We start from the raw sequence: 25802 nt of genomic DNA, 5'->3' as shown, positions 1-25802 counted from the left end.
TAATACCATCATTCCAAATAAACTGATTCCTAAGCTCCGGAACCTGGGCCTTAGCACTCAGATCTGCGGCTGGATCTTCAACTTCCTCACAGACAGGACCCAGGCTGTAAAGATAGGGGACAAGCTCTCCTCTACAATCACTCTGAGGCACCGATGCCCCACAAGGCTGTGTACTCAGCCCCCTGCTGTACTCGCTGTACACCCATGATTGTGTAGCCAAGTTTCCATCAAACTCAATATATAAGTTTGCTGATGACACAACAATTGTAGGCCGGATCTTGGGTAATGATGGGTTTGAGTACAGAGAGGAAATTAAGAACCTGGTGGCATAGTGTGAAGACAATAGCCTATCCCTCAACGTCAGCAAGATGAAGGAATTGGTTGTTAACTTCAGAAGGAGTAGCGGACCGCACAACCCAATTTACATCAGTGGTGCGCAAGTGGAACAGGTCAAAAGCTTTAAATTCCTCGGGGTCAATATCACAAATGACCTGACTTGGTCCAACCAAGTAGAGTTTACTGCCAAGAAGGCCCACCAGTGCCTTTATTTCCTGAGAAAACTAAAGAAATTTGGCCTGTCCCCTAAAAGCCTCACTAATTTTTATAGATGCACCGTAGAAAGCATTCTTTTAGGCTGCATCACAACCTGGTATGGAAGTTGTCCTGTCCAAGACCGAAAGAAGCTGTAGAAGATCGTGAACACGGTGCAGCACATCACACAAACCTTCTGTGGACTCACTTTACACTGCACGCTGTTGGAGCAGTGCTGCCAGGATAATCAAGGACGCGACCCACCCAGCCAACACACTTTTCGTCCCTCTTCCCTCCGGGAGAAGGCTCAGGAGCTTGATGACTCGTAAGGCCAGATTTGGGAACAGCTTCTTTCCAACTGTGATAAGACTGCTGAACGGATCCTGACCCGGATCTGGGCCGTACCCTCCAAATATCCAGACCTGCCTGTCGGTTCTTTTGCACTACCTAACTTCCCATTTTTCTATTTTCTATTTAACTGGAAAGGTAATATGTGGAGACAAAAAAATGAGGTACAAAGGTAAACTAGCCAAGAATATAAAGGAGGATAGTAAAAGTTTCTTTAGGTATGTGAAAAGGAAAAAAAATAGTTAAGACCAAAATTGGGCCCTTGAAGACAAAAACAGGTGAATTTATTATGGGGAACAAGGAAATGGCAGACGAGTTGAACAGGTACTTTGATTCTGTCTTCACTAGGGAAGACACAAACAATCTCCCAGATATAATATTGTAGTGGCCAAAGGACCTAGGGTAATGGATGAACTGAAGGAAATTTATATTAGGCAGGAAATGGTGTTGGATAGATTGTTGGGTCTGAAGGCTGATAAGTCCTTAGGACCTGATGGTCTGCATCCCAGGGTACTTAAGGAGGTGGCTTTAGAAATCGTGGACGCATTGGTAATCATTTTCCAATGTTCTATAGATTCAGGATCAGTTCCTGTGGATTGGAGGGTGACTAATGTTGTCCCTCTCTTCAAGAAAGGAGGAAGAGAGAAAACAGGGAATTATAGACCAGTTAGCCTGACGTCGGTGGTGGGAAAGATGCTGGAGTCAATTATAAAATGAAATTACAACACATCTGGATAGTAGCAACAGGATCGGTCCAAGTCAGCATGGATTTACGAAGGGGAAATCGTGCCTGACTAATCTTCTGGAATTTTTTGAGGATGTAACTATGAAAATGGACAAGGGAGAGCCAGTGGATGTAGTGTACCTGGACTTTCAGAAAGCCTTTGATAAAGTCCCACATAGATTAGTGAGCAAAATTAGGGCACATGGTATTGGGAGCAGAGTACTGACATGGATTGAAAATTGGCTGGCTGACAGAAAACAAAGAGTAGCGATTAACGGGTCCCTTTCGGAATGGCAGGTGGTGACCAGTGGGGTACCGCAGGGTTCAGTGCTGGGACCGCAGCTGTTTATAATATATATTAATGATTTAGATAAGGGAATTAAAAGTAACATTAGCAAATTTGCCGATGACACAAAGCTGGGTGACAATGTGAAATGTGAGGAGGATGTTATGAGAATGCAGGGTGACTTGGACAGGCTGGGTGAGTGGGCAGATGCAGTTTAATGTGGATAAATGTGAGGTTATCCACATTGGTGGTAAGAACAGGAAGGCAGATTATTATCTAAATGGAGTCAAGTTAGGAAAAGGGGAAGTAGAACGAGATCTAGGCGTTCTGGTACATCAGTCACTGAAAGCAAGCGTGCAAGTACAGCAGGCAGTGAAGAAAGCTAATGGCATGCTGGCCTTCATAACAAGGGGAATTGAGTATAAGAGCAAAGAGGTCCTTCTGTAGCTGTATAGGGCCCTGGTGAGCCCACACCTGGAGTATTGTGTGCAGTTTTGGTCTCCAAATTTGAGGAAGAACATTCTTGCTATTGAAGGAGTGCAGCGTAGGTTCACAAGGTTAATTCCCGGGATGGCGGGACTGTCATATTTCGAAAGATTGGAGCGACTGGGCTTGTATACTCTGGAATTTAGAAGGCTGAGAGAGGATCTTATTGAAACATATAAGATTATTAAGGGATTGGACACGCTGGAGGCAGGAAGCATGTTCCTGCTGATGGATGAGTCCAGAACCAGAGGCCACAGTTTAAGAATAAGGGGTAGGCCAGTAAGAACGGAGTTGAGGAAAAACTGTTTCACCCGGAGAGTGGTGGATATATGGAATGCTCTGCCCCAGAAGGCTGTGGAGGCCAAGTCTCTGGATGCTTTCAAGAAAGAGATGGATAGAGCTCTTAAAGATAGCGGAATCAAAGGTTATGGGGATAAGGCAGGAACTGGATACTGATTGTGGATGATCAGCCATGATCACAGTGAATGGCGGTGCTGGCTCGAAGAGCCAAATGGCCTACTCCTGCACCTATTGTCTATTCTCTATTGTATTTATGATTTATAATTTAAATTTTTAATATTTACAAATTTTAACTTTTTAATATTTAATATTTGTAATCCAGGGAGTGGGAAGTACAAAATCAAATATCGCTGTGATGATTGTACGTTCTAGTACCAATTGTTTGGCAACAATAAAATATAAAGTATAAAGTATGTTCAGCGGAGAGTGGTCGCTCCGTGATCTCCTGAAGTCAACAACTATTTCTTTTGTTTTGTTCACATTCAGAGACAGGTTGTAGGGTCCCTGGAGATGTTCGAACGCAGAGGCAAGCAGGCGAAGAGGGTAGTTGTTCCTCACAGTACTTTAATATTGTTTAGGGGCCGATAATCGATACAGGGACAGAGCTTGCCATCTTTCTTGCGGACTAAAAGGAAGCCTGCTCCTGCTGGCGAGGTTGATGGACGGATAAACATAAATCATAGAACATAGAACAGTACAGCACAGTACAGGCCCTTCAGCCCACAATGTTGTGCTGACCCTTAAACCCCAAGGCTAATACCTCCTTGAAGTATTCTTCCATGGCCACTGTTTTAGGACGAGAGAAGGAAAAGAGGCAGCCCCGGGGAGGACAATTAACGGATAGGAAGTAAAGGGTGCAGTCATGTGCAGGAAGGGAGACCTTTTCACTGACCTTAAGAAGATCAGCATATTCGGCCGGAATCCCAGACAGGTCCTCATCCTTAGCTGACACAGGAGGAGATTCATGGAGCGGATTGAGCTGGACGCAGACAGGTGGACAGGCATGCCAGTCCCCATTCTTGAAGTGCTTTAAGAGACCAATCAACCGGTGGGCTATTTAGGGATAACCAGGAGGACCAAGCACCAGTGGCAGTTCAGACGAATCAACCAGATAGAAGAGTTCTTCACTGTGTTGTCCTCGAGCACAAGTTGGAGGGTTCGGTGGAAGGAGGACCTGGCCGGTGCCCAGAAGTCGACTGAGCATGGCCGTGACGTTGATCTTTTCTCTTAATTCATGAGTAGGAACTCCCCATCTTTGAGCCAGAGAGATGTTCATGAGATTCCCGGGGTCACCGGAGTCGACAAATGCCTGAAGTTTATGGGTCCGAGCAAGGAAGCTGGCGTATTGCACAATTCGGGGAAGCTGATTGCAGAGAACCAACCCATCAGGACTCCCCTCCCCGCTGATGGGTATCCTCTTTTACTGGACGGTTCAGATAAGATGCTCAAAATTGTCCTGGATCACTCCAATAGACACAGGAACCTGTTCTCCTGCATAGATCTCGTTCCTCCTGAGATAAGCGCATGCGTCCCACTTACACAGGCACCTCCGTGAACTGGGCGCTGGGTAATCAGGGAGAAGGTGAGGGAACACTGTGATCAGACGGCGAGTAGGAAGCTTGAGACATTATTTCCCTGTGCCACTCAGCTACCAGGTCGTCAACTCGAATAGCCAGATTACTCGGGTCATCCAGACTATCCTGCTCATCACGGACAGCGATCTCGTGTCGGACCCCTGTGTTCAGTCTGGGACTGAAGGCAGTGATGAGCAATCTCCCATTCCATCCTGTCACTCCAGCAAACATGCGTAATTTGACTGCATAGGCCCCCACCATCCCTCTGCCTTGGTACAAGTCCAGGAGTCGGTGGGTATTCTCCTGACTCCAGTTTAAAAGATCAAAAACTCTCCTTACCTCTGCAAAGGAATGTCGAAAGGATTAGGACGCAGGATATCTTTGCACCCGTAAAGCGTTGAACAGGCTGAGTGTTGGTCCATGGAGGAGATTTACCGTGTACGCCAGTTTTTCTACCTCATCACCAAAACTTCCAGGATGGGCTTGGAATGTCAGCTCACACTGAGTGATAAGGGTTCTGCTACATTCGGGGTCTTGGGAGTATCTGCCCAGTGGTGGTCTGGACATAGGAGTCAGTGGCGGTCCTAGTACCTATGTTAATCAACCCAATCTGATAACTTTATAATCGAAATTTAGGCTTTTGCAAACTTATCCGAGTATAAAATACCCCATGGATTCTGCACTTAATTGCTTCAGATTCTAGAGCATTTTAATTGCATACTAAAGTAAAGGCATCTATTAGTCTTGCGAGACCATGGATCTGCGCCTGGAAAGTCTTCACTCTCCAGGGCGCAGGCCTGGGCAAGGTTGTATGGAAGACCAGCAGTTGCCCATGCTGCAAGTCTCCCCTCTCCACGACACCAATGTTGTCCAAGGGAAGGGCATTAGGACCCATACAGCTTGGCACCAGTGTCGTTGCAGAGCAATGTGTGATTAAGTGCCTTGCTCAAGGACACAATACGTTGCCTCGGCTGGGGTTCGAACTCACGACCTTCAGGTCCTAGTCCAATGCCTTAACCACTTGGCCATGTGCCCACTAAAATATTCACCCATCAAACATTCTGGCAACTAAAGGAACTATGAAGATTGGTTGTAATCTCCTTAATTGCAATGATGAAATAAATATTTAGTAACATGTGTTTATAATGCACTAATTTCTAGTCTCTGGTAATGCATGTTACAATGTTTATTTACTATTTTGTTTTTATTAAGGACTGGTTTCTGAGTTCACCTCTGTAAAACAGGGTAGTCATGGTGGGAGAAGTTCAGGGGATATTTGTGAGATATTTTGCATAGATACGTTCCAATGAGACAATGAGATGGTAGTGTACAGGAACCATGGTCTGCAAAGGCTGTTGAAAATCTAGTCAAGAAGAAAAGAAAAGCTTACAAAAGGTTCAAAGAACAAGGTAATGATAGAGACTAGCAGGAAGGAGCTTAAGAATGAAATTAGGAGGGCCAGAAAGGGCCATGAGAAGGCCTTGGTATCAGGATTAAGGAAAACCCCAAAGCATGCTACAAGTATATGAAGAGCAAGAGGGTAAGACATGAAAGAATAGGACCAATGAAGTGCGACAGTAGAAAAGTGTTTATGGAACTGGGGGAGGTAGCAGAGGTACTTAATGAATACTATGCTTCAGTATTCACTACAGAAAGGGACCTTGGCGATTTTAGGGATGACTTGCAGCGGACTGAAAAGCTTGAGCATGTAGATATTAGGGAAGAGGATGTGCTGGAGCTTTGGGAAAGCATCAAATTGGATAAGTCACCGGGACCAGAGGAGATATACCTCAGGCTACCGTGGGAGGTGAGGGAGGAGATTGCTGAGCCTCTGGCAATAATCTTTGCATCATCAGTGGGGACTGGAGGGGTTCTGGAGGATTGGAGGGTTGTGGATGTTGTTCCTTTATTCAAGAAAGGGAGTAGAGATAGCTCTGGAAATTATGGACTAGTGAGTCTTACTTCAGTGGTTGGTAAGTTGATGGAGAAGATCCTGAGAGGCAGAATTTATGAACATTCAGAGAGGCATAATATGATTAGGAATAGTCAGCATGGCTTTGTCAAAGACTGGTCGTGCCTTACGAGCCTGATTGAATTTTTTAAGGATGTGACTAAACACATTGATGAAGGTAGAGTAGTAGATGTACTGTATATGGATTTCAGCAAAGCATTTGATAAGGTACCTTGTGCAAGGCTTCTTCAGAAAATAAGGAGGCATGGGATCCAAGGGGACCTAGTTTTGTGGATTCAGAATTGGCTTGCCCGCAAAAGGCAAAGAGTGGTTGTTGATGGGTCATATTCTGCACAGAGGTCAGTGACCAGTGGTGTGCATCAGGGATCTGTTCTGGGACCCCTTCTCTTCGTCATTTTTATAAATGACCTGGATGAGAAAGTAGAGGAATGGGTTAGTAAATTTGCTGATGACACAAAGGTTGGGGATGTTGTAGATAGTGTGGAGGGCTGTCAGGGGTTACAGCTGGGCATCAATAGGATGCAAAACTGGGCTGAGAGGTGGCAGATGAAGTTCAACCCAGATAAGTATGAGGAGGTCCATTTTGCTAGGTTAATTTTGATAGCAGAATATAGTATAATGGTAAGACTCTTGGCAGAGGATCCGAGGGATCTTGGGGTCCGAGTCCATAGGACCCTTAAAGCTGCTACGCAGGTTGACTCTGTGGCTAAGAAGGCATACGGTGCATTGGCTTTCATCAACCATGGGACTGAGTTCAATAGCCGAGAGGTAATGTTACAGCTATACAGGGCCCTGGTCAGACCCCACTTGGAGTACTGTGCTCAGTTCTGGTCACCTCACAACAAGAAGGATGTGGAAACTATAGAAAGTGTGCAGAGGAGATTTACAAGGATGTTGCTTGGTTTAGGGAGCAGAGGAGATTTACAAGGATGTTGCCTGGATTGGGGAGCATGCCTGATGAGAATAGGTTGAGTGAACTTGGCCTTTTCTCCTTGGAACGACGGAGAATGAGAGGTGACTAGATAGAGGTGTATAAGACGATGAGAAGCATTGATCGTGTGGATAGTCAGAGGCTTTTTCCCAGGGCTGAAATGGCTAATACGAGAGGGCACAGTTTTAAGGTGCTTTGAAGTAGGTACAGAGGAGATGTCAGGAGGAAGTTTTTTACGCAGAGAGCGGTGAATGCGTGGAATGGGCTGCTGGCGACGATGGTGGAGGCAGATACAATAGGGTCTTTTAAGAGACTCTTGGACAGGTACATGGAGCTGAGAAAAACAGAGGGCTATGGGTAACCCTAGGTAATTTCTAAAGTAAATACATGCTCGACACAGCATTGTGGGCCAAAGTCCTGTATTGTACTGTAGGTTTTCTAGGTTTCTATGTATTATGATCTAAAAATTCTTTGTTGTGATTGGCTCTCATCTAGCTGCTCAAGTCCAGAGACTTGAGACCTGTCTGAAACAGGTGCGAGAAAAGTGATTGCTAATTTTTTTGTGTAGCGGGGGACGTGGATTTTATTTCCCATTTGTACGTGGAGTGTTGGTGCATTTCCATTGAATCGAGATTCTAGACCGTTGTGTTGGATTAAGGGAAAGATAATAATTGAAATATCCAATCATAACATTGTTGGTGTTTCTTTTGTCTGACAGCACTATAAAATCATAGTTTACATTCTTTTCAAACGCCAAGGAAAAATTATGCCATGTGAGAGAAATAATGTGTTTATATCTTGTTCTTTGTTAGACACTTTGAACTGCCTTGTGTTTGAAAAGTCCTGTACAAATGAACTTGCTTTGCCTTACAGATGCATGATAGGAAAAGGGCAAATAGCTGGAAAATTAGTGCTTATTCTAGAAAACTGTTTAGTGCCTAGATGGTAGATAAGAACTTATTAAGTTTTTTTCAGCATTTTCTGTAAGTGTTTTGTTTTTGTTTACCAAGGAACATGTTCAATTTTTGTATAACTGTAATGTTCTATTCATTCATTCTGCATGGTCTGACACATGCCTCCCACTTCAGCCTACTACAGATTCTTGTTACTATTCTTCAATTGTCTACCAAGCTTTGCTTCCTACTTCTGCGATGCAATTCCCAGTGTGCTTCAGGACAAGTTCCAGGGGGTGAGTACTGAAATTCCCAGTGCAGGAGAATGTAAACTATCTAGTTTTAATATTATGCAAGTAATTTGCCTATGTTGAATCCTGCGTATCTGTCCAAGCCACAACACTGTCTTGCCTTGTGCATCTAGTATTCTGCAAATTGCTCTGAAATATTCAGAGCAAGAAGTCACACAGCACGTGTGAGTGGACTGTGTTAGAGTTGTCAGGCTTCGGCTCGAGCTTGGGCAAGCAGAGGCAGAGGTTTTAAGTAAGTTTCTCGGAAGTTATTTTTCCTGCTGTTAATACATAGCTAGTTTGCTGAGAAAGGGTCCAGAGTTAGTGGTCTGTTCCTTGTGTGAGATGTGGGAACTTTGGGAGATCTCCATTCTCCCTGATAACTACATCTGCACAAAGTGTACCGAGCTGTAGCTGGATAACCTTCGGCTCATACGACAAAATGAGGTGATAGATAGGAGCTACAGGGTGGTAGTCATCCTGAGCTATAAGAGGCAGGTACCTGGGTGATTGTCACGCGAGGCAAAGGGAAAAGGCAGAGAGTGCAGAGTACCTCTGTGGACATTCCCCTCAATAATAAGTATACCACTTTGGATTCTGTTCGGGAACAACCTCTCAGGGGAACACTGCGGTGACCTGATCTCCAACACTGAGTCTGTCTCTGTGGCTCAGAAGGGGAAGGGAAGGGGTGAGAAGGGCTGAGAATACAGAAGGGATTCCATAATTAGAGGAGCAGAGAGCAGACTGTGGACAGGAAAGAGACATCCGGAGAGCAAATTGCCTCCCAGGTGCCAGGATCAGGAATATCTCGGATCAGGTCCACAACATTCAACAGGCGGAGACTGAAGAGATGAAAGTAATGGTACATTTTGGTACCAACGACACATGAAGGAAAAGGGATGATGTCCTGAAGAGAGAATCTAGGGAGTTAGGTAGAAAGCTGAAAAGCAGGACCTCTAGGATAGTAATCTCTGGACTGCTGCCTGTACCATGCATCAATGAGGGTAAGAATAGAATGCATGGCTGAAGAATTAGTGCAAAGGGTAGGGTTTCAGATTTCTGGATCATTGGGACCTCTTCTGGTATAAATATGAGCTGCACAAAAATGACAGGTGATACCTGAACTTGAGAGGAACCAATATCCTTGTGGGCAGGTTTTCTTCAGCCCTAGGGGAGGGTTTAGACTAATCTGGTAGGGGGTTAGAGACTAGAGTGATAGGGCTGAGGGTGGGGCAGTTGTTGTACACCCCGATGCAGTGTGTAGTGTAACTGTCAGGAAGGACAGACAGATGATAAGGCAGAATTGTAGTCAGTAGGATGAGTTAAAGTGTAACAGAGGGCCAAAATCAAAAAGAGTGATTGATGGTCCCAGGACTGAAGGTTTGAGTGCACGCAGTATATGGAATAAGGTAGATGACCTTGTAGTGCATTTGGAGATTGGCACATATGATGCTGTGGGCATCACTGAGTCATGGCTGAAAGAAGATCATAGTTGTGAGTTTAACATCCAAGAATACATATTGTATTGAAAGGACAGGCAGGTAGGCAGATGGGATGGGGTAGGTCTATTGATAAAAACAAAATCAAATCCCTAGGTGACATAGGATTGGTAGGTGTAGAATCCTTGTGGGTAGAGTTAAGAAACTACAAGTCTAAAAAGATCCAGATCGGAGTTGTATACAGGCCTCTGAACAGTAGCCAGGATATAAGATATAAATTACAATGGGAGATTTTAAAAAAAGGCAATGATGTGATAGTCATGAGGGTTTTCAATATGCAGGTGTATTGGGGAAATCAGGTTGGTACTCCCAAGAGGGGGTATTTGTAGAATTTCTACAAGAAGGCTTTTTAGAGCAGATTGTAGTTGAGTCTACTAGGGGAATGGCAATTCTAGACTGGATGTTATCTAATAATCCAGATTTGGTAGGGAGCTTAAGGTAAAGGATCCCTGAGGAGGCAGTAATCATTATTGATAGAATTGACACTGCCGTTTGAGAAGTAGAAGCTAAAAGTGGATGTATCAACATTACTGTGGAGGAAAGGGAATTACATAGGCATGAAAGAGGAGCTGGCCAAAGTTGATTGGAAGGGGACACTAGCAGGGATGACGGCAGAACAGATACGGTGGGAGTTTCTGGCAGCAATTTGGAAGATGTAGAAAAGATACATCCCAAAGATGAACAAGAATTCTAAAGGGAAGAAGAGGCAACCGTGGCTGATCAGGGATGTCAAAGGTATCAGACCACTGGAAAATGACACTGGAGAGTTTGTAATGTTAGATGATCTTAAGAAGTATTTTCCATCAGTCTTCACTATAGAAGAACTCTAGCAAAATGTCAGAAATGTTAGAGTGATCAGGAGCAGAAGTGTCATTGTTATTAGTAAGGAGAAGGTTCTTGGGAACCTGAAAAGTCTGAAGGTAGCTAAGTCAGCTAGAGCAGATGGATTACACTGCAGGGTTTCTAAAAGAGATAGCTGAAGACTTTGTGGGGACGTTGGTACTAATCTTTCAAGAATCACTCATTCCTGAGGACTGGATCATTGCAAACATCACTCCATTCTTCAAGAAGGAAGGGAAGCAGAAGAAAATAAATTATAGGGTAGTTAGTCTGACTTCAGTGGTTGGAAAGATGTTGGAGTGTATTATTAAGGATGAGGTTTTGGGATACTTGAAGGCACATGACAAAGTAGGCCAAAGTCAGCTTGGTCTATCACAGGAAAATCTTGTCTGACAAATCTGTTGGAATTCTTTGAGGAAATATCAGGCAGGATAGACAAAGGAAAGTCAGTGGATGTTGCTTATTTGGATTTTCAGAAGCCTTTGCCTTTCCCTTTTTTTAAATTTAATGTAAGCTTGTCTTCTCGTCCTTTAGTGCCTTTTCACAATTTCATTTACACCTTTGATTTAGTGTTGGTAAACTTACAACTGATATTGTGTGAGTGAAGACAATGAACTTGAGGATTTAACGATGAAGTATTGATACTGGTCACACAACCTAAATGGATGAGCGTCATGGTTATGAAGAGTTTAAAGTTATTGGATAAATTTTGTTCTGTTGTCTCTGCCTGACGGTGTTGTGACCTCTGTCTTTCCAGAATATCACTTGTTTTAATTCTACCGTGACTAATGGGACAACAGATTGTGTGGAAGGATTGGGAATGACCCCAGAGCAGTACAACCTTCTCTTTGCTACCTGTGCATGGACGTAAGTATACTATTTAACAGAATATACACTTCCACAATGCCCTCTTCATTTTGACTCTGTTCCTATGCTTTGAACTTGGTAATAAGTTTCAGTGCAGACCTCTATTCCCAGCTGCTCCCTTTCAAAATCATCAATAAATTAGTCGAGCTACCAATAGTCTTGTCAAACCAGAAATGGAGTATGGTAATCCTAGTGAATTCCATTTAACACCACAGGGGGTTTTGTGTAAAGGCCCTATTTGTGGAATTTCTTGTTACTATAACTTTTCAGACTATGTTTTTCTTGCACCTTCTCTCTAAAACATCTTTATTTTATTTTGGAGATACATCACGGTAACTGGTTCATTGGGTTGGACGAGCCAACGCCACTCAATTACACCCTTTTGACCAATTAACTCACTATAACCAGTATGTCTTTGGAATGTGGAAGGAAACCAGAGCACCCAGAGGAAACCTGCAGAGTCACAGGGACTTCTTACTGATCATGGTGGAATTGAACTCGGGTCACTGGCACTGTAGTAGCGTAAAGCAAACTGCTGCACTACTGTGTCATTATCTGTTTGTGGTTAGTTAAATGGCTGGAATATTCAGTGAATGCTGAGCAACTTTATATTCCTTTCCTGGCCTTCTTTCTCTGCTGCACTAATCAATGTACCATGTTCTGGACCATCTGACATTGTGTTGTTCTTACTTGTTCTCAATGGGAAAGGCAAGGCACCAAGTTTATCATGGTTCACTTGTGTTCACCTGCATTTAATTTATATGTATTTATAATTTACAGTGATGATTATTTGTTTGCAATTTGAGGAGAGAAAGAAGCTCAATTAGGTTTTGCCGCCTTCTACAACAAGGATAGTCTTTACCAGGGATGGCCAACCTATGGCACACGTGCCAAAAGTGGCGCATTAGATGATTAGAAGTGGCGCATTACACCCCAGTGATAATAATAAAAAAGTAATGCAAAAAGTATTAATCAAAACCTGATTTGTAGAAAAAAAATCTATAACAGGTATTCAAGTAGCTTCGAGCTAGGAATGGGTTTTACTGAGAATAAAACTAAAACTCTCATGGTCTGGTCCGTGAAGTCCACATTCCTGTTCACAGTCCGGTGCATCGACCCTTGCTCCAGGTTTTCCTGTCTACCCTGTTTCGGTTCTGTTGAGCACGAATTCTCGTTGGAGCTGGCTTCCTAAATAACTCCAGAGACCAGGGCATGGCTGCTGGATTATTCTTGTCCTTACTCCTTGTATCCCTTCCCCTGCCTTCTGTTTCTTTGCCTGAAGCTTTGCCTTGTCTTGCTGGTAACTCTCGCCTCGCCTTGCCTGAAGTTCTTGTCTCGACTTGCATTGCCGGAAGCTTTGCCTTGTCTTGCTGGTAACTCTCACCTCGCCTGTCCTGAAGTCTTGTCTTGGAGCCATCCTGTATCTATGTCCCTTCCTGTCCCTTGCCTCCGTCCGGTAAGTCAGGCCAGATTGCCGTTACCCTGCAATTGGTTCTGTCCCTTCCTGTCCCTTGCCTCCGTCTGGTGGAGATCCGCGCCTTGCCCAGGTGATCCGCACCCTGCCCAGGAGGAGCTTCAAGATCCCAAGCCTCTAGCCAAGCCTTGCCTCAAATCTCTGGTCTTCAGCCTCGCCTCAAGTTTCAAGCCTGAAGACTCCAGTCTCATCCTGCCTGCCAGCCAAGTCACGTCCTTGCCTAGTTCTGGGGTCCGAGCCAGAGGCAAGACCCAGGTTCTGGGTCCTTGTCCAGTCTCTGGCTCGGAGTCCAAGCCCGGGCTCCTAGCTCTCTTGTCCTGTCCTGTTCCGGGTTCCTGGTTTTCGTGTCCATGTCCTAGCCCTCACCCTGTATCCTAGTCCCGTCCCTGGTACTTCAGTGTCTGTATCTTGCACTTGGGTCCGTCCCCAGCCACCACTTTATGACAAAAACTTAGCAATTATTTTTAGCAATTTTACTATATCATGCACATCTTTTGGTGCGTGCTATCATCTTTCACATTAATCTGTTTTCAATTTAAAAAAAGTTCAGTGAGTCAAACTAGGAAAGAAGGACCTTTGTTCTGCAGTCGTTCCATAACTGTTCAATACACGTTTGATACTTGTTTGATCCTGAGGCGCCAGGCGTCTGCACCAGCAGTGCATCGTAGGTTTTTGTCAGTCAGTTTACAATTGACACTCGTGCACTATGGAGTTGTGCTTTGTTCGTCCTTTGTGAACATTTGCAGTTTTGTACTTTATCGAATATCAAGCCTTGTTTTTACATTCAGTGACCCATCACAGTGCAAAAGAAAATGAACAAAAGAAAAGCAGAAAGTGAATTCAATGAACAGTGGGAAAATGAGTTCTTATTCATAGCGGGTTCAACATGAAAACCGTTGTGCATTGTTTGTGAAAACACTTTCTCACATAATGGAAGCCATGATCTTAATAGACACTATAAAACACAACATCAGACTGAAATAGAAGGAAAACTGAAACGAGTGCTTGGGTCTGATTAAGATAAAGGAAGAAATCAAAAGAAGACAAAATGTATTTTTTAAATTAAGGTAAGTAGTGTTTATCTTGTTTTTATATTAAATAAATATATCATGTAAAAATGCTAAATATGTCTATATTAACGTATCTTTACAAGAATTGAATAGGGGTACAAGAGTTGTAAGGCGCATCTGAACTCATGCATTAAAAATTGACGCATGGTGTGCAAAAGGTTGGCCACTCCTGGTCTATACCCTGTTGTCATAGAGCCTTGGAGCATGGAAGCAGGATCTTTAACCCATCTGGTCCATGCCCATTTAAACCAGTACCACTTCCCATTTTTGGCCCAAATACCGCTGAACCTTCTCTATCCATGTAAGTGTCCATGTGCATTTTATGCTGGTAATGCTTATACATTTTTTCAAACTGGGAGAATCTTCTGGAAGAATGAGTTGTGAACCATTTTAACCACTGTCTGAAGCTTAGTTTCCACCGTTGTAATAAGGAGCTCTAGTTTTGAGTGAATCCAATTGTATATCTGAGATTGACACCTTGTGTTCAATTGGCACAAAAATTATACCATTTTTACATGATATATTTATTTAATATAAAATTTAAATTGTAAGGTATTTAAATTATGGCATACTGCAAAGATGGAAATAGCTCTCCTCTGTCAAAGGTGGAGAAAGGAGGAGGAAGGCACAAAGTTCTTGGATACACAAGACACAAGAGATGCTGTACTCTGGAGCAATGGTGGTGGAGCTCAGCAGTTCTGGCTGCATCTGTTGTGAGAAATGTACCATTAACATTTTAGTTGAGGCCCTCATCATTCATTTTCATTTATTTACTTCATCTCTCCTCTAGAAGTGCTGTGGTGGTGATACTGGCTGGGTTTTTCACAGACAAGCTGGGAAATAGCAGTGAGTATGAACAGTATGAATTTAAACAAAGAGGTCCTCAGTCCAGTAATAAAGCCTCCTTCTGCACCTTCTGCGTGGTGTGGGAGTTCCCCTGGGATTTCCTGTTCTTGGGTTCCCAGCCTATAATGAACTGCATGGGAAGAGGAAACTGCAAGTGCTGGATTCTAGAGCAAACAAAAACAAAACAGGAAAGCTTGGTATATCAAGCAGCTTCAATGGAGGCAAAAGTATAAATTGATGTTTCATAGTAACGCACAAAATGCTGGAGGAACTCAGTAGGTAGGCAGCTTCTATGGAAATGAATAAACAGTCGATGTTTCGAGCTGAGAACCTTCATCAGGACATTGACAGGTTTGGGGTCAAGACCCTGGACTGATGCAGGATAATAGGTCAACACAGAACATTGTCAAATACCTGTTCCTCCACGGATGCTACCTGACCTATGAAATACTTCCAGTGCTCTGTTTTGTTTTTGCATGGGAAGATTAACAATGCATTTTTTTTTGCCAGAACCAAGGGCCTAAGCATGATAACCATCAAAGTGAAAATAATTTTCATTTTCTTCTATTGGTTCTAAAATTTTTAAAACTCGCAAGTGGATCTTGTTTATCTGAATGCTGCCTGCATTAGTGCATTGGCAATTGTATGTCGTGTTTGATCAATTGCGTAGTGAATTAGATGTTATATAAAATTGTACAGTTAAGACACCGTAGTTAAGTTAAGATTAACATTAATAAACACGATCAGAAATTAGAAGCAGGAGATATGTCTGTATACACATAATTGAGAACCGTCAGGTTCTACAACTGCTAACCACAGGAGCTAATTGACTTCAGTGGAGCTGAACTTTGGATGCTATGCCCAGTAGACAAATGCCTGAATGGTAGAATATTAATTTATACTTCTAAGTACGTTGGGAGTTTCCAGTGCCCAGTTTCTAAACAAAATGCACTATATTTCCAGATATAAATCAAATTATCACTACAGATTTGAGATTTTCTCAGAGGACATTTAAAAAATTTTCCTTTAGTGTAAAATGGATGGTTAAATTACCATTTATACAGGCAACAATGACTTCAGGTGGAAACTTACTACAGGTAACAGATCAATTGATGACTGATCCTCAAAAAGTGTTAAAATTAAACCCAAAAGAGACTGCCTTATTACTTTTAGTTGAATGACTTAACCAACCAGGTTGTTTTATGGTGTATCCTTTATTGTTTAAGAAGCACAATGTTAAACTTTATCAAGATTTTAATATCTCCCCTCATAACCTCTTGTGTGCTGGTGGTGTTGGGTTCCAGAGGTGTTGCTTTCTGAAGGTGTTAAATCATTTCAGAACTGTACTGAGCACACTGTTTTATCAACTGTGCTCAAGTGGCCTTGAGGCCAAGAAGTTTAGAGATGGGTCGCCAGCCCATAATTGACCCCATTGTTTGCTGATTAAATTGTCCAGGAAGATTGCAAGCATAGAGGCGAACAAGTATTCCGTGCCATCTATCAGCCTGTCCCTCACTCACTGCTGCCAGAGGAAAGTGTCCGTGTATATGTCTCTCTCCCTCTTGCTTGCTACTCCTGAGAGAGCGCCTCACCATTCGAATATCTCTCTCTTCGACGCTGTCAGAGGGTGGTACCAGAGCAAGGTTTATTTAATGCGGTTTGATGCACCTGAAAGTAATAAGAGTCACTAGTAGCTATTGAAAGGGAGATCAGATACTGTGTAAAACAACACCTATCACATCTATTTTGTGTATAAAATATGTCTGAGATTCTAATTGAACTTACAGTGCTGGGGGATTATTTCTTTCCACAGGAAGTGAGTCTGCTGTACTGTGTACTCCCAGGTAATCTCTCTCCTTGGTACTGACCTGGCCTGAATCTGTTTTGGGGAGCACAGTGGGGAGATTGATCTGTTGCTCTTTGATCTCAGTAATAAATCACAACAACATCGCTTGCATAAAAACGTGTAGCAAAAAAATCTGAAAATCACTCAGGAAGTTGCAAAAACAAATGCATGATAATCAGATAGTATGTTATTTGTGTCTGACTTGCATTCATTCAAACAACAACTAGGTTCTGGAGAGTCCAGCCAGGTGTTTGACAGGATCTCCAGAGATTATGCTCAAAGTTTAAAGTAAGTTTGTCACAAGTTACGTACACCTTACCATGTACTATCACAAGGTTCACCTTCTTGCAGGCACTTACAGGAAAGAATAAATACAACAGAAATTTATGAAAAAACTATACATAAACAGGCAAAGAATGACAAACACCAGTGTGTAAAGTTCAAAGTAAATTTAGTATCAAGTACGTATATGTCACCATAAATAACCTGAGATTCATTTTCTTGTGGGCATACACTGTAAGTCGAAGAAACACAATAGAATTTAGAATTTATTTTCTTTCCTATATCCATCTCACAACATGAGGGAGTAAAAATCTTTATGCTGCGTGTCTGTCTCAATGTACAAACCATAATGCTGAACTGTAGTCCAAAATCGACATTCTCACATAAGCATCCCTCCTCTCCAGGTGAGTGAGGACAGTGTGTAGAGCTGTGGCTAAGGCATCGTCTGTTGATTGGTTGTGCCAGTAGGTGAATTGTAGGGTGTCCAGCCACTCAATGCATTTGCTTATGACTGAGGTGAGTGTGACAGGACGTCAATCATTCAGACATGCTACCTTGGTTTTCTTTGGTTCAGGGACAATGGTGGATGTTTTGAAGCAGGTGGGCACTCTACACTGGGAGACTGCACCCAACAGGATGGACATACATCCAATATGCAAAAGACAACAAACTGTGGAAATTCAAAAGAAACCTGCAGGTTTCATTTACTGTGGACTGTCGCTTTAAGTGCCTGAGTGAGGCGGGACTCTGACGTCAGTCACAGACCGAAGATGTTTGCTTCAGATTTTTACACAGAGAGAGAGAAAGAGAGGGAGACAGAGTAGTAGAGAGAGACTGGGGAAGCCGGTAGCTTCAGTTTGTCGCAGCTGAGGCTTGGAACTCTCCTATGCCCACAAGGGTGGGTTAAACATTGGCACGCAGTGCACAACGAATGTATGACTGTCATTTTGTATAATCCATAGGAGTGGATTTTGGGGGTATCTTGTGGGACCACCTGTGTAGCCCTTGCCTGGGTATGTTGTGTGGTAACCACTGGAAGACGATATTCCTGTGACAGGTCACTTTCAGTGATAATTTGTATGTGGATTTGGAACGTCACAACAGACAAGATCTACGTTGACTGTTATCTCATTTTACTTGACGTGGGACCTATGGAATACTTTGTACTTATCTTTCCTCTACCTTTCACCCTGGATTATAAATATCTCTCTCCCATCATTTATTCCGTGGATTATTGAACGTTCCTACTTTACCATCTCAAAACTCTAGGCTTTGTTCCCCCAAGCTCAATAGTTTGGGAGTTATATTTACACACATATACACATAACACTGATAACTTGTGTTTATCTTGGTTGCGTTACTATATTATAAGTAGATACTAATAAATGTTAGTAGTTTTAACATTAAAACCTGACCCAGTGTGATATCTCTTACTGCAGGTTTGTTTCTAAAACATTACAGTTCGTAACAATACTAATAATAAATAAACAACAGATATCCAGAATGTGAGATGAAGAGGCCTTGAAAGAGCGTCTATGGGTAGTGGGGACATTTCAGTAATGAGATGAGTGAACTTGAGTGAAGTTATCCTTCTGGTTCAAGAACCTGCTGGTTGAGGGGTAATAACTGTCCCTGAACCTGGTAGTGTGGGTCTTGAGATTCCTGTAACTTCTTCCTGATGGCAGCAGTGAGAAGAGTGCAGCCTGGGTGAGTGGTTTCTGCCTTCCTGGGACAGCGGTGCCATGGAGATGTGCTTAATGCTGGGAAGGGCTTTACCCGTGATAGACTGGGCTGTATCCACTGCACTGAATGAAGACAAATTGTAAAATAAATCTAGTACTCAAAACATGAATTGCAGAGAGTCCTTGAAAGCGAGTCAGCAGGTTGTAGAATTGGTTCAGAGGAATAATGAATGAAGTTATTGATGCCATTTCAGGGGCCTGATGGGTGTAAAGTGATCGCTGTTTCTGACCCTGGTGATGTTGGATCCAAGGTTTCTGTATCTCCTGCCCGATGGTATTAGTGAAAAGAGGGTGAGGGTTTTGATGATGGATGCTGCTTACTTGTGGCAGCGCTCCTTAAAATGTGTGATCGGGAGTTTTCAGGAGAATGGTGAAATTGTTCATTCTCAACTTTGGCAATCACATGCTGCCATCATTAAGGATGAGAGAGGGAGATTACCATTATTTGTCTCATGTACAGAGAAACAGACAGTGAAATGTATCATTTGCATCAAATCACATCAGCGAAGACTTTGCTGGGAAGTCCACAGGTGTCACCATGCTTTTGGCACCAACACAGCATGCCTACAACTCACCAACACTAACTGTGCGTCTTTGGTATGTGGGAGGAAACCAGAGCACCAGGAGAGAATGCATGTGGTCATGGGAGTAACGTACAAACTCCTTACAGGCAATGGCCAGAATCGAACCCCAATCGATTTTACGGCTGGCTCTGAAAAACATTGCACTAACTACTACACTGCCATGCCACCTCAGTATGCCTCAGAGGCTCCGAGATGTTGTACTTGGATCTTCTCCCCCACCCCCCCACCCCCAATTAACTACTGAATTATTTTCCACCATGCAAGAGCATTCAGAGTTTTGATGTAATCCTTTGCTTGTAATGGACATGGAATCTTAAGCTTGAGTTGGTTGGCACTTCATGGTCACCCATGCCAGTTGAGAGTCCAAACTCGTATTTATGTTTTCCTCATTTCCTCACGGCAGCTCAGTGCTTAGCACAACACTTTACTGTGCCAGCAACCTGGGTCCAATTCACGCTGCTGCCTATAAGGAGTTTGTACGTTCTCCCTGTGACTGCATTGGTTTCCTCTGGGTGCTCCGGTTTCCTCCCACAGTCCAAAGATGACCCGTTGGTAGGTTAGCTGGTCATTGCAAATTGTCCTGCGATTAGGCTTCGGTTAAATTGGGCGATTGCTGGGCGGCGCCGCTCGAAGGGACGGGAGGGCCCTTTCCGTGCTGTATCTCCATCAATAAATTTTAAAAATGAATTATTCACTGATGTTGAATTTGAATAAACTGTATTAGCATGCTTATGAGAGAAAGGAGAAAAGCATAACAACAGTGAAATGATATGTAAAGATAAGCACAACAAAAAGATGACCAAATCTTTTACTCTTAGAGTCTATAAATTAAGTGTGTACAACATCAACCAAAATAGATACCAAAATTATGATTTTTTTCCAAATTAGATCAGAGCTCAAGATAAGGGTCCACCAACATTTTTAAAATGATTTAGGAAAAGGCTTTTTAAAAAGTAGTAAATGAATGAAATAATCTCCCGAAGAAACTAGTTGTTCAGGAATACGTGTTGATGGACTCTAGCTTTTAACAGTTGTTTGCATGATTTTTGTTTTGTTTCTTTTCTCTTGTGATTTGGGTGTAGGTCTTTTATTTTTTTTCTCGTTAATTGGGTTCTTTCAAGTTTCTGGCTACCTAGAAGCAAACAAATCTCAAGGTTATATAATGTATCCATTCTTTGAGAGTAAACGTACTTTCAATTTTTGAAACTTGAATATTGAAGTAAACCTTCTGTGATGTTCTTTTGATTGAACAGTCTTATTTCTTTTCCCCTGTAGTTGGTGTCATCTTGTTCTACTTTATTATTGTGCTGGGCTCGGCTACCTTTGCTTTAGGATCCCATTTCAAAGGCACCAGTTACGTACTTCCATTGATGATCATTGGCCGACTTCTCGTTGGCGCAAGCAGTGGGTCATTCTATCGTAAGTACCAGTTTCAATCTGTTGTTAACAGACTGACAAGGAATAGTCAGTAGCTTAGTACAGATTTTCTGAAGAGTTAAAATTATTCACTCATTCAGTCCAGCATCTTAATTACTTTTATTTTGAATTGATTTCTACCCTTCCTTCCTAAACGACTGGATGAAAATGTGACATCAGTTTTTGAAAAAATTGAGAGCTTGGATGCTTGTAGTTATCCAAGAACATGAGAAAGTTTTTGACAAGAGCAGGCTATTTGGTGCAACAAAGCTTGCCAAATTCCTATCCAATATTGCATTGAAGTAACTATCGAGTTTAGATTTGAGAGTTTCTAAGGTGCTACTCTCAACTACACAACTAGATAGTTTGTTCCATGTTTCCACAACTTACTGTGTAAAGAAATGCTTCCTGATGTTAGTCTGAAATCTCCATTAACCAGTCTTCACCTATGGCCCCGTGTCCTTGATGATGGATTAATTTTGAAGTAGCAGCTGTCATCCAACCTACTTATACCCTTACTGATTTGTAACACTTCTATCATGTCTCCTCCAATTCTACATCTACTTAGGCTAAAAAGATTTAATTCTTTCAATCTATCTTATGCTGCAGACCTGGAATGAGTCTCATCACCCTTCTCTGGACTCGCTCCAGTGCCTTCACATCCCTCGCACGATATGGAAACCAAAACTGTACACTGTGTTTAAGGTGTGGCCCCTCAAATGCATTATGCAGCTTAAGAACATCTCTTGACTTGAACTCCACTGAGTGCATTCTACCGTCCAACATTCCATTAGCCCTCCTAATCACTTCTGTACATTGTCTAGATGTTGATATTGATGAGTCTACCAGGAGCCCCGTATCCTTCTCATTCAGTGCACTTTCTAACTCAAGAACCCCACTGTATATTTATGTCTAATATTTCTACTTCCTATATGTAATACTTCACATTTACTTACATTAAATTTCATCTGCCATTTATCTGCCCACATCTGGATTTGTTTAGATCTAACTGTATTGATTCTGCTGCCAGAATATTATCAGCCACTCCCCCTAATTTTGCGTCATCAGTAAACTTTACTAGTTTATTTGTTATGTGCTTATCCAAACCATTAATGGAAATTAAAAACAGTAACAGCCCCAAAACTCATCGCTGCAGAACCTCACTATTAACATCTTCTCGGTGAGAAAATGATTTCTGATTTTGAGCCAATTCTGCACCCATTTGTACACCTTGCCCTGAATGCCAATCTCCTGTAATTTGATTATTAACCTGTTGTGGGGTACCATAAGAGCATGAGACACAGGAGCAGAATTAGGCCATTCAGCCCATCGAGGCTGCTCCGCCTTTCCATCATGCCTGATCCCAGATCCCACTCAACCTCATACACCTGCCTCCTCGCCATATCCCCTGATGCCCTGATTGATCAGGAAATGATCAACTTCTGCTTTATATGTACCCACGGACTTGGCCTCCACCGCAGTCTGTAGCACAACATTCCACAGATTCACTGCTCGCTCACTAAGAAAGTTCCACCTAACTTCTGTTCTAAAAGGTCACCCCTCAACTTAGAGGCTGTGCCCTCTGGTTCTGGATACCCTCTCCCTTTAACATTCGGAGGGTTTCAATGAGATTCCCCCCCCCCCGTACATTCTTCTAAATTCCAGTGAGTACAGGCCCAAAGCTGCCTTGTTAAAAGCCTTCTAAAAGTCCGTGAATGATACCAACTGCTCTGTTGCTATCATAAATTTTAGCTGCTTCTTCAGAGAACTCCAGCATATTAGTGAAACATGATTTTCCCCTCTCCGAACCCATGCTGCCTGTTCTTATCAGCTGCTTTTCCAATTCATTCTTCATGTGGATAAATGTGAGGTTATCCACTTTGGTGGCAAGAACAGGAAAACAGATTATTATCTGAATGGTGGCCGATTAGGAAAAGGGGAGGTGCAATGAGACCTGGGTGTCATTGTACACCAGTCATTGAAAGTGGGCATGCAGGTACAGCAGGTGGTGAAAAAGGCGAATGGTATGCTGGCATTCATAGCAGGAGGATTTGAGTACAGGAGCAGGGAGGTACTATTGCAATTGTACAAGGCCTTGGTGAGACCACACCTGGAGTATTGTGTGCAGTTTTGGTCCCCTAATCTGAGGAAAGACATTCTTGCCATAGAGGCAGTAGAAAGAAGGTTCACCAGATTGATTCCTGGGATGGCAAGACTTTCATATGATGAAAGACTGGATCGACTAGGCTTATACTCTCTGGAATTTAGAAGATTGAGGGGGGATCTTATTGAAACATATAAAAGGGATTGGACAGGCTAGATGTAGGAAGATTGTTTCCAACGTTGGGGAAGTCCAGAATGAGGGGTCACAGTTTGAGGATAAAGGGGAAGCCTTTTAGGACCGAGATGAGGAAAAACTTCTTCACGCAGAGAGTGGTGAATCTGTGGAATTCTTTGCCACAGGAAACAGTTGAGACCAGTTCATTGGCTATATTTAAGAGGGAGTTAGATATGGCCCTTGTGGCTAAAGGGATCAGGGGGTATGGAGAGAAGGCAGGTACAGGGTTCTGAGTTGGATGATCAGATATGATCATACTGAATGGCGGTGCCGGCTCAAAGGTCCGAATGACCTACTCCTGCACCTATTTTCTATGTTTCTTTGTGTCTATGTTTCATTATTGTTTCCATCATCTTACTTATAATACACATGAAGCTTACTGGTCTATAGTTACCAGGATAAGTGTGGTCATCCTTCTGACGTTCTGGGACAACATTCACCCATCTCCAGTCTTTAGGGATTTCACTGGTCTTCAAGGAAAAATAATGACAGGATGGACCTCTTTAAGTACCCTTAGATACATGTTGTCTCATACATTTTAGTGGGCATTAGCATTGCTGGTAAGGCCAGGGTTTACTGCCCGTCTTTAATTGTCCTTCAGAAGATGGCTGGAGTTTTGGAGCTAGGAAGAAGTTCACTTTACACCGCACACTGTCGGAGCAGTGCTAACAGGATAATAGAGACATGACGCACCCAGCCAACACACTTTTCGTCCCTCTTCCCTCCGGGAGAAGGTTCAGGAGCTTGAAGACTCATACAGCCAGATTTGGGAACAGCTTCTTTCCGACTGTGATAAGACAGACTGCTGAACGGATCCTAACCCGGATCTGGGCCGTACCCTCCAAATATCTGGACCTGCCTCTCAGTTTTCTTTTGCACTTCCTTACTTCCCCTTTTCTATTTTCTATTTATGATTTATAATTTAAATTTTAAATATTTACTATTGATTTGTATTCCAGGGAGCACGAAGCGCAGAATCAAATATCGCTGTGATAATTGTACACTCTAGTATCAATTGTTTGGTGACAATAAAGTAAAGTAAAATCAAGATGACCAGGCTTCTAAGGACAATAGATCAGGGCTTTTCTGGCCAAACCTACATTCATACCTATACAATAATTTTTAAATGGTAATTTTTGTGCTAATTCTGCAGATATAATAAATCTAGCTTTATCCATTAGCTCTAAATTGAACAGTGCCTTTTCTCACTCACATTCTCTTCTTTTCCACTCTTTCAGTTGTTCAGGACTGTATTATCGCTTTCTGGTTCAAAGATAAGGAGTTGTCATTGGCCTTTGGGCTGAAAGTTGCCTTCTCCCGTCTTGGCAGTGTCTTCAACTTTTTATTCACCCCATCTTTTGAAGCACATTTTGGGCTGCAGTGGACTCTTTGGGCAGGTACGGATGAATATGATGGACTTGAAGGCATGGACTTGAAAATTGTGCAAAGAAAGTGAAATCAGTCTTGTGCTCTCCTATCACCACATTAAATCAGATTACTAAACACTGGTTACAGACACTACATGAGTGCAATTTGTTATTCTCATAATTAGTTTTAACAACCAAATTGAACTTTCCAGATAATGCTAGAACTATGTCGTGAGTCATTTTCTGATAAATAGTTAAATTGGATGTCGGTATAAATCTCATTCTGACATAACTAGTAAATGAATTGAATTAATGCCACAATTTTCAATGCTTTGCAAACATGATGATTTGAAACTTGCGTCTTCTGCACGATTGTTGCAAAGAATTTAGTTTAAATCTCACCATAGCAAGTTTTACAATATTAATTGAATTAATTTATTTAAAGCTATTTGGAATAAAATGGCAAAAATAGAATTAAGTCATCATATTGAAATAAAACCCCATCTGAGTCATTAATGTCCCTCAGCAACTACTTAACTGGTCTGGTCTGGTCATGTGGATAGGGTGGCGAAGAAAGCTTTTGGTATGCTGGCCTTTATAAATCAGAGCATTGAGTATTGGAGTTGGGATGTAATGTTAAAATTGTACAAGGCATTGGTAAGGCCAAACCTAGAGTATTGTGTACAGTTCTGGTCACCGAATTATAGGAAAGATGTCAACAAAATAGAGAGAGTACAGAGAAGATTTACTAAAATGTTACCCGGGTTTCAGCACCTGAGTTACAGAGAAAGGTTGAACAAGTTAAGTCTTTATTCTTTGGAGCGTAGAAGGTTGAGGGAGGACTTGATAGAGGTATTTAAAATTATGAGGGGGATAGATAGAGGTGACATGGATAGGCTTTTTCAATTGAGAGTAGGGGAGATTCAAACAAGAGGACATGAGTTGAGAGTTAGGGGGTAACATGAGGGGGAACCTCTTTACTCAGAGAGTGGTGGCTGTGTGGAACGAGCTTCCAGTAGAAGTGGTAGAGGCAGGTTTGATAATGTAATTTAAAGAAAAATTGGATAGGTATATGGACAGGAAAGGAATGGAGGGCTATGGGCTGAGTGCAGGTTGGTGGGACTAGGTGAGAGTAAGCGTTCAGCACGGACTAGAAGGGCTGAGATGGCCCGTTTCCGTGCTGTAATTGTTATATGGTCTATGTGTGACTTCAGACCACAATGCAATGTGGTTGACTGCTAATAGCACTCTGAACCACAGATAATACCTATAATCACATGAGCTACAGTGATTCCA

The 25802-nt window shown here is 42.5% G+C and overlaps 1 protein-coding gene across 1 annotated transcript in view; it reads left to right on the top strand.

The window, feature by feature from the left end:
• Nucleotides 1–25802, top strand: part of mfsd1l (major facilitator superfamily domain containing 1-like) — a 49099-nt gene that overhangs the window by 5565 nt on the left and 17732 nt on the right. The window contains 5 exon segments of the mRNA XM_072268885.1: nt 8241–8341; nt 11432–11541; nt 14876–14931; nt 20661–20804; nt 24378–24536. Coding sequence (XP_072124986.1) covers nt 8241–8341; nt 11432–11541; nt 14876–14931; nt 20661–20804; nt 24378–24536 — 570 coding nt within the window.

This window comes from Mobula birostris, chromosome 9, assembly GCF_030028105.1.
Source record: "Mobula birostris isolate sMobBir1 chromosome 9, sMobBir1.hap1, whole genome shotgun sequence".
Taxonomy (NCBI): Eukaryota; Metazoa; Chordata; class Chondrichthyes; order Myliobatiformes; family Myliobatidae; genus Mobula; species Mobula birostris.
Note: the sequence above shows the minus strand (reverse complement) of the source record. Positions and strands in the feature narration are given on the sequence as shown.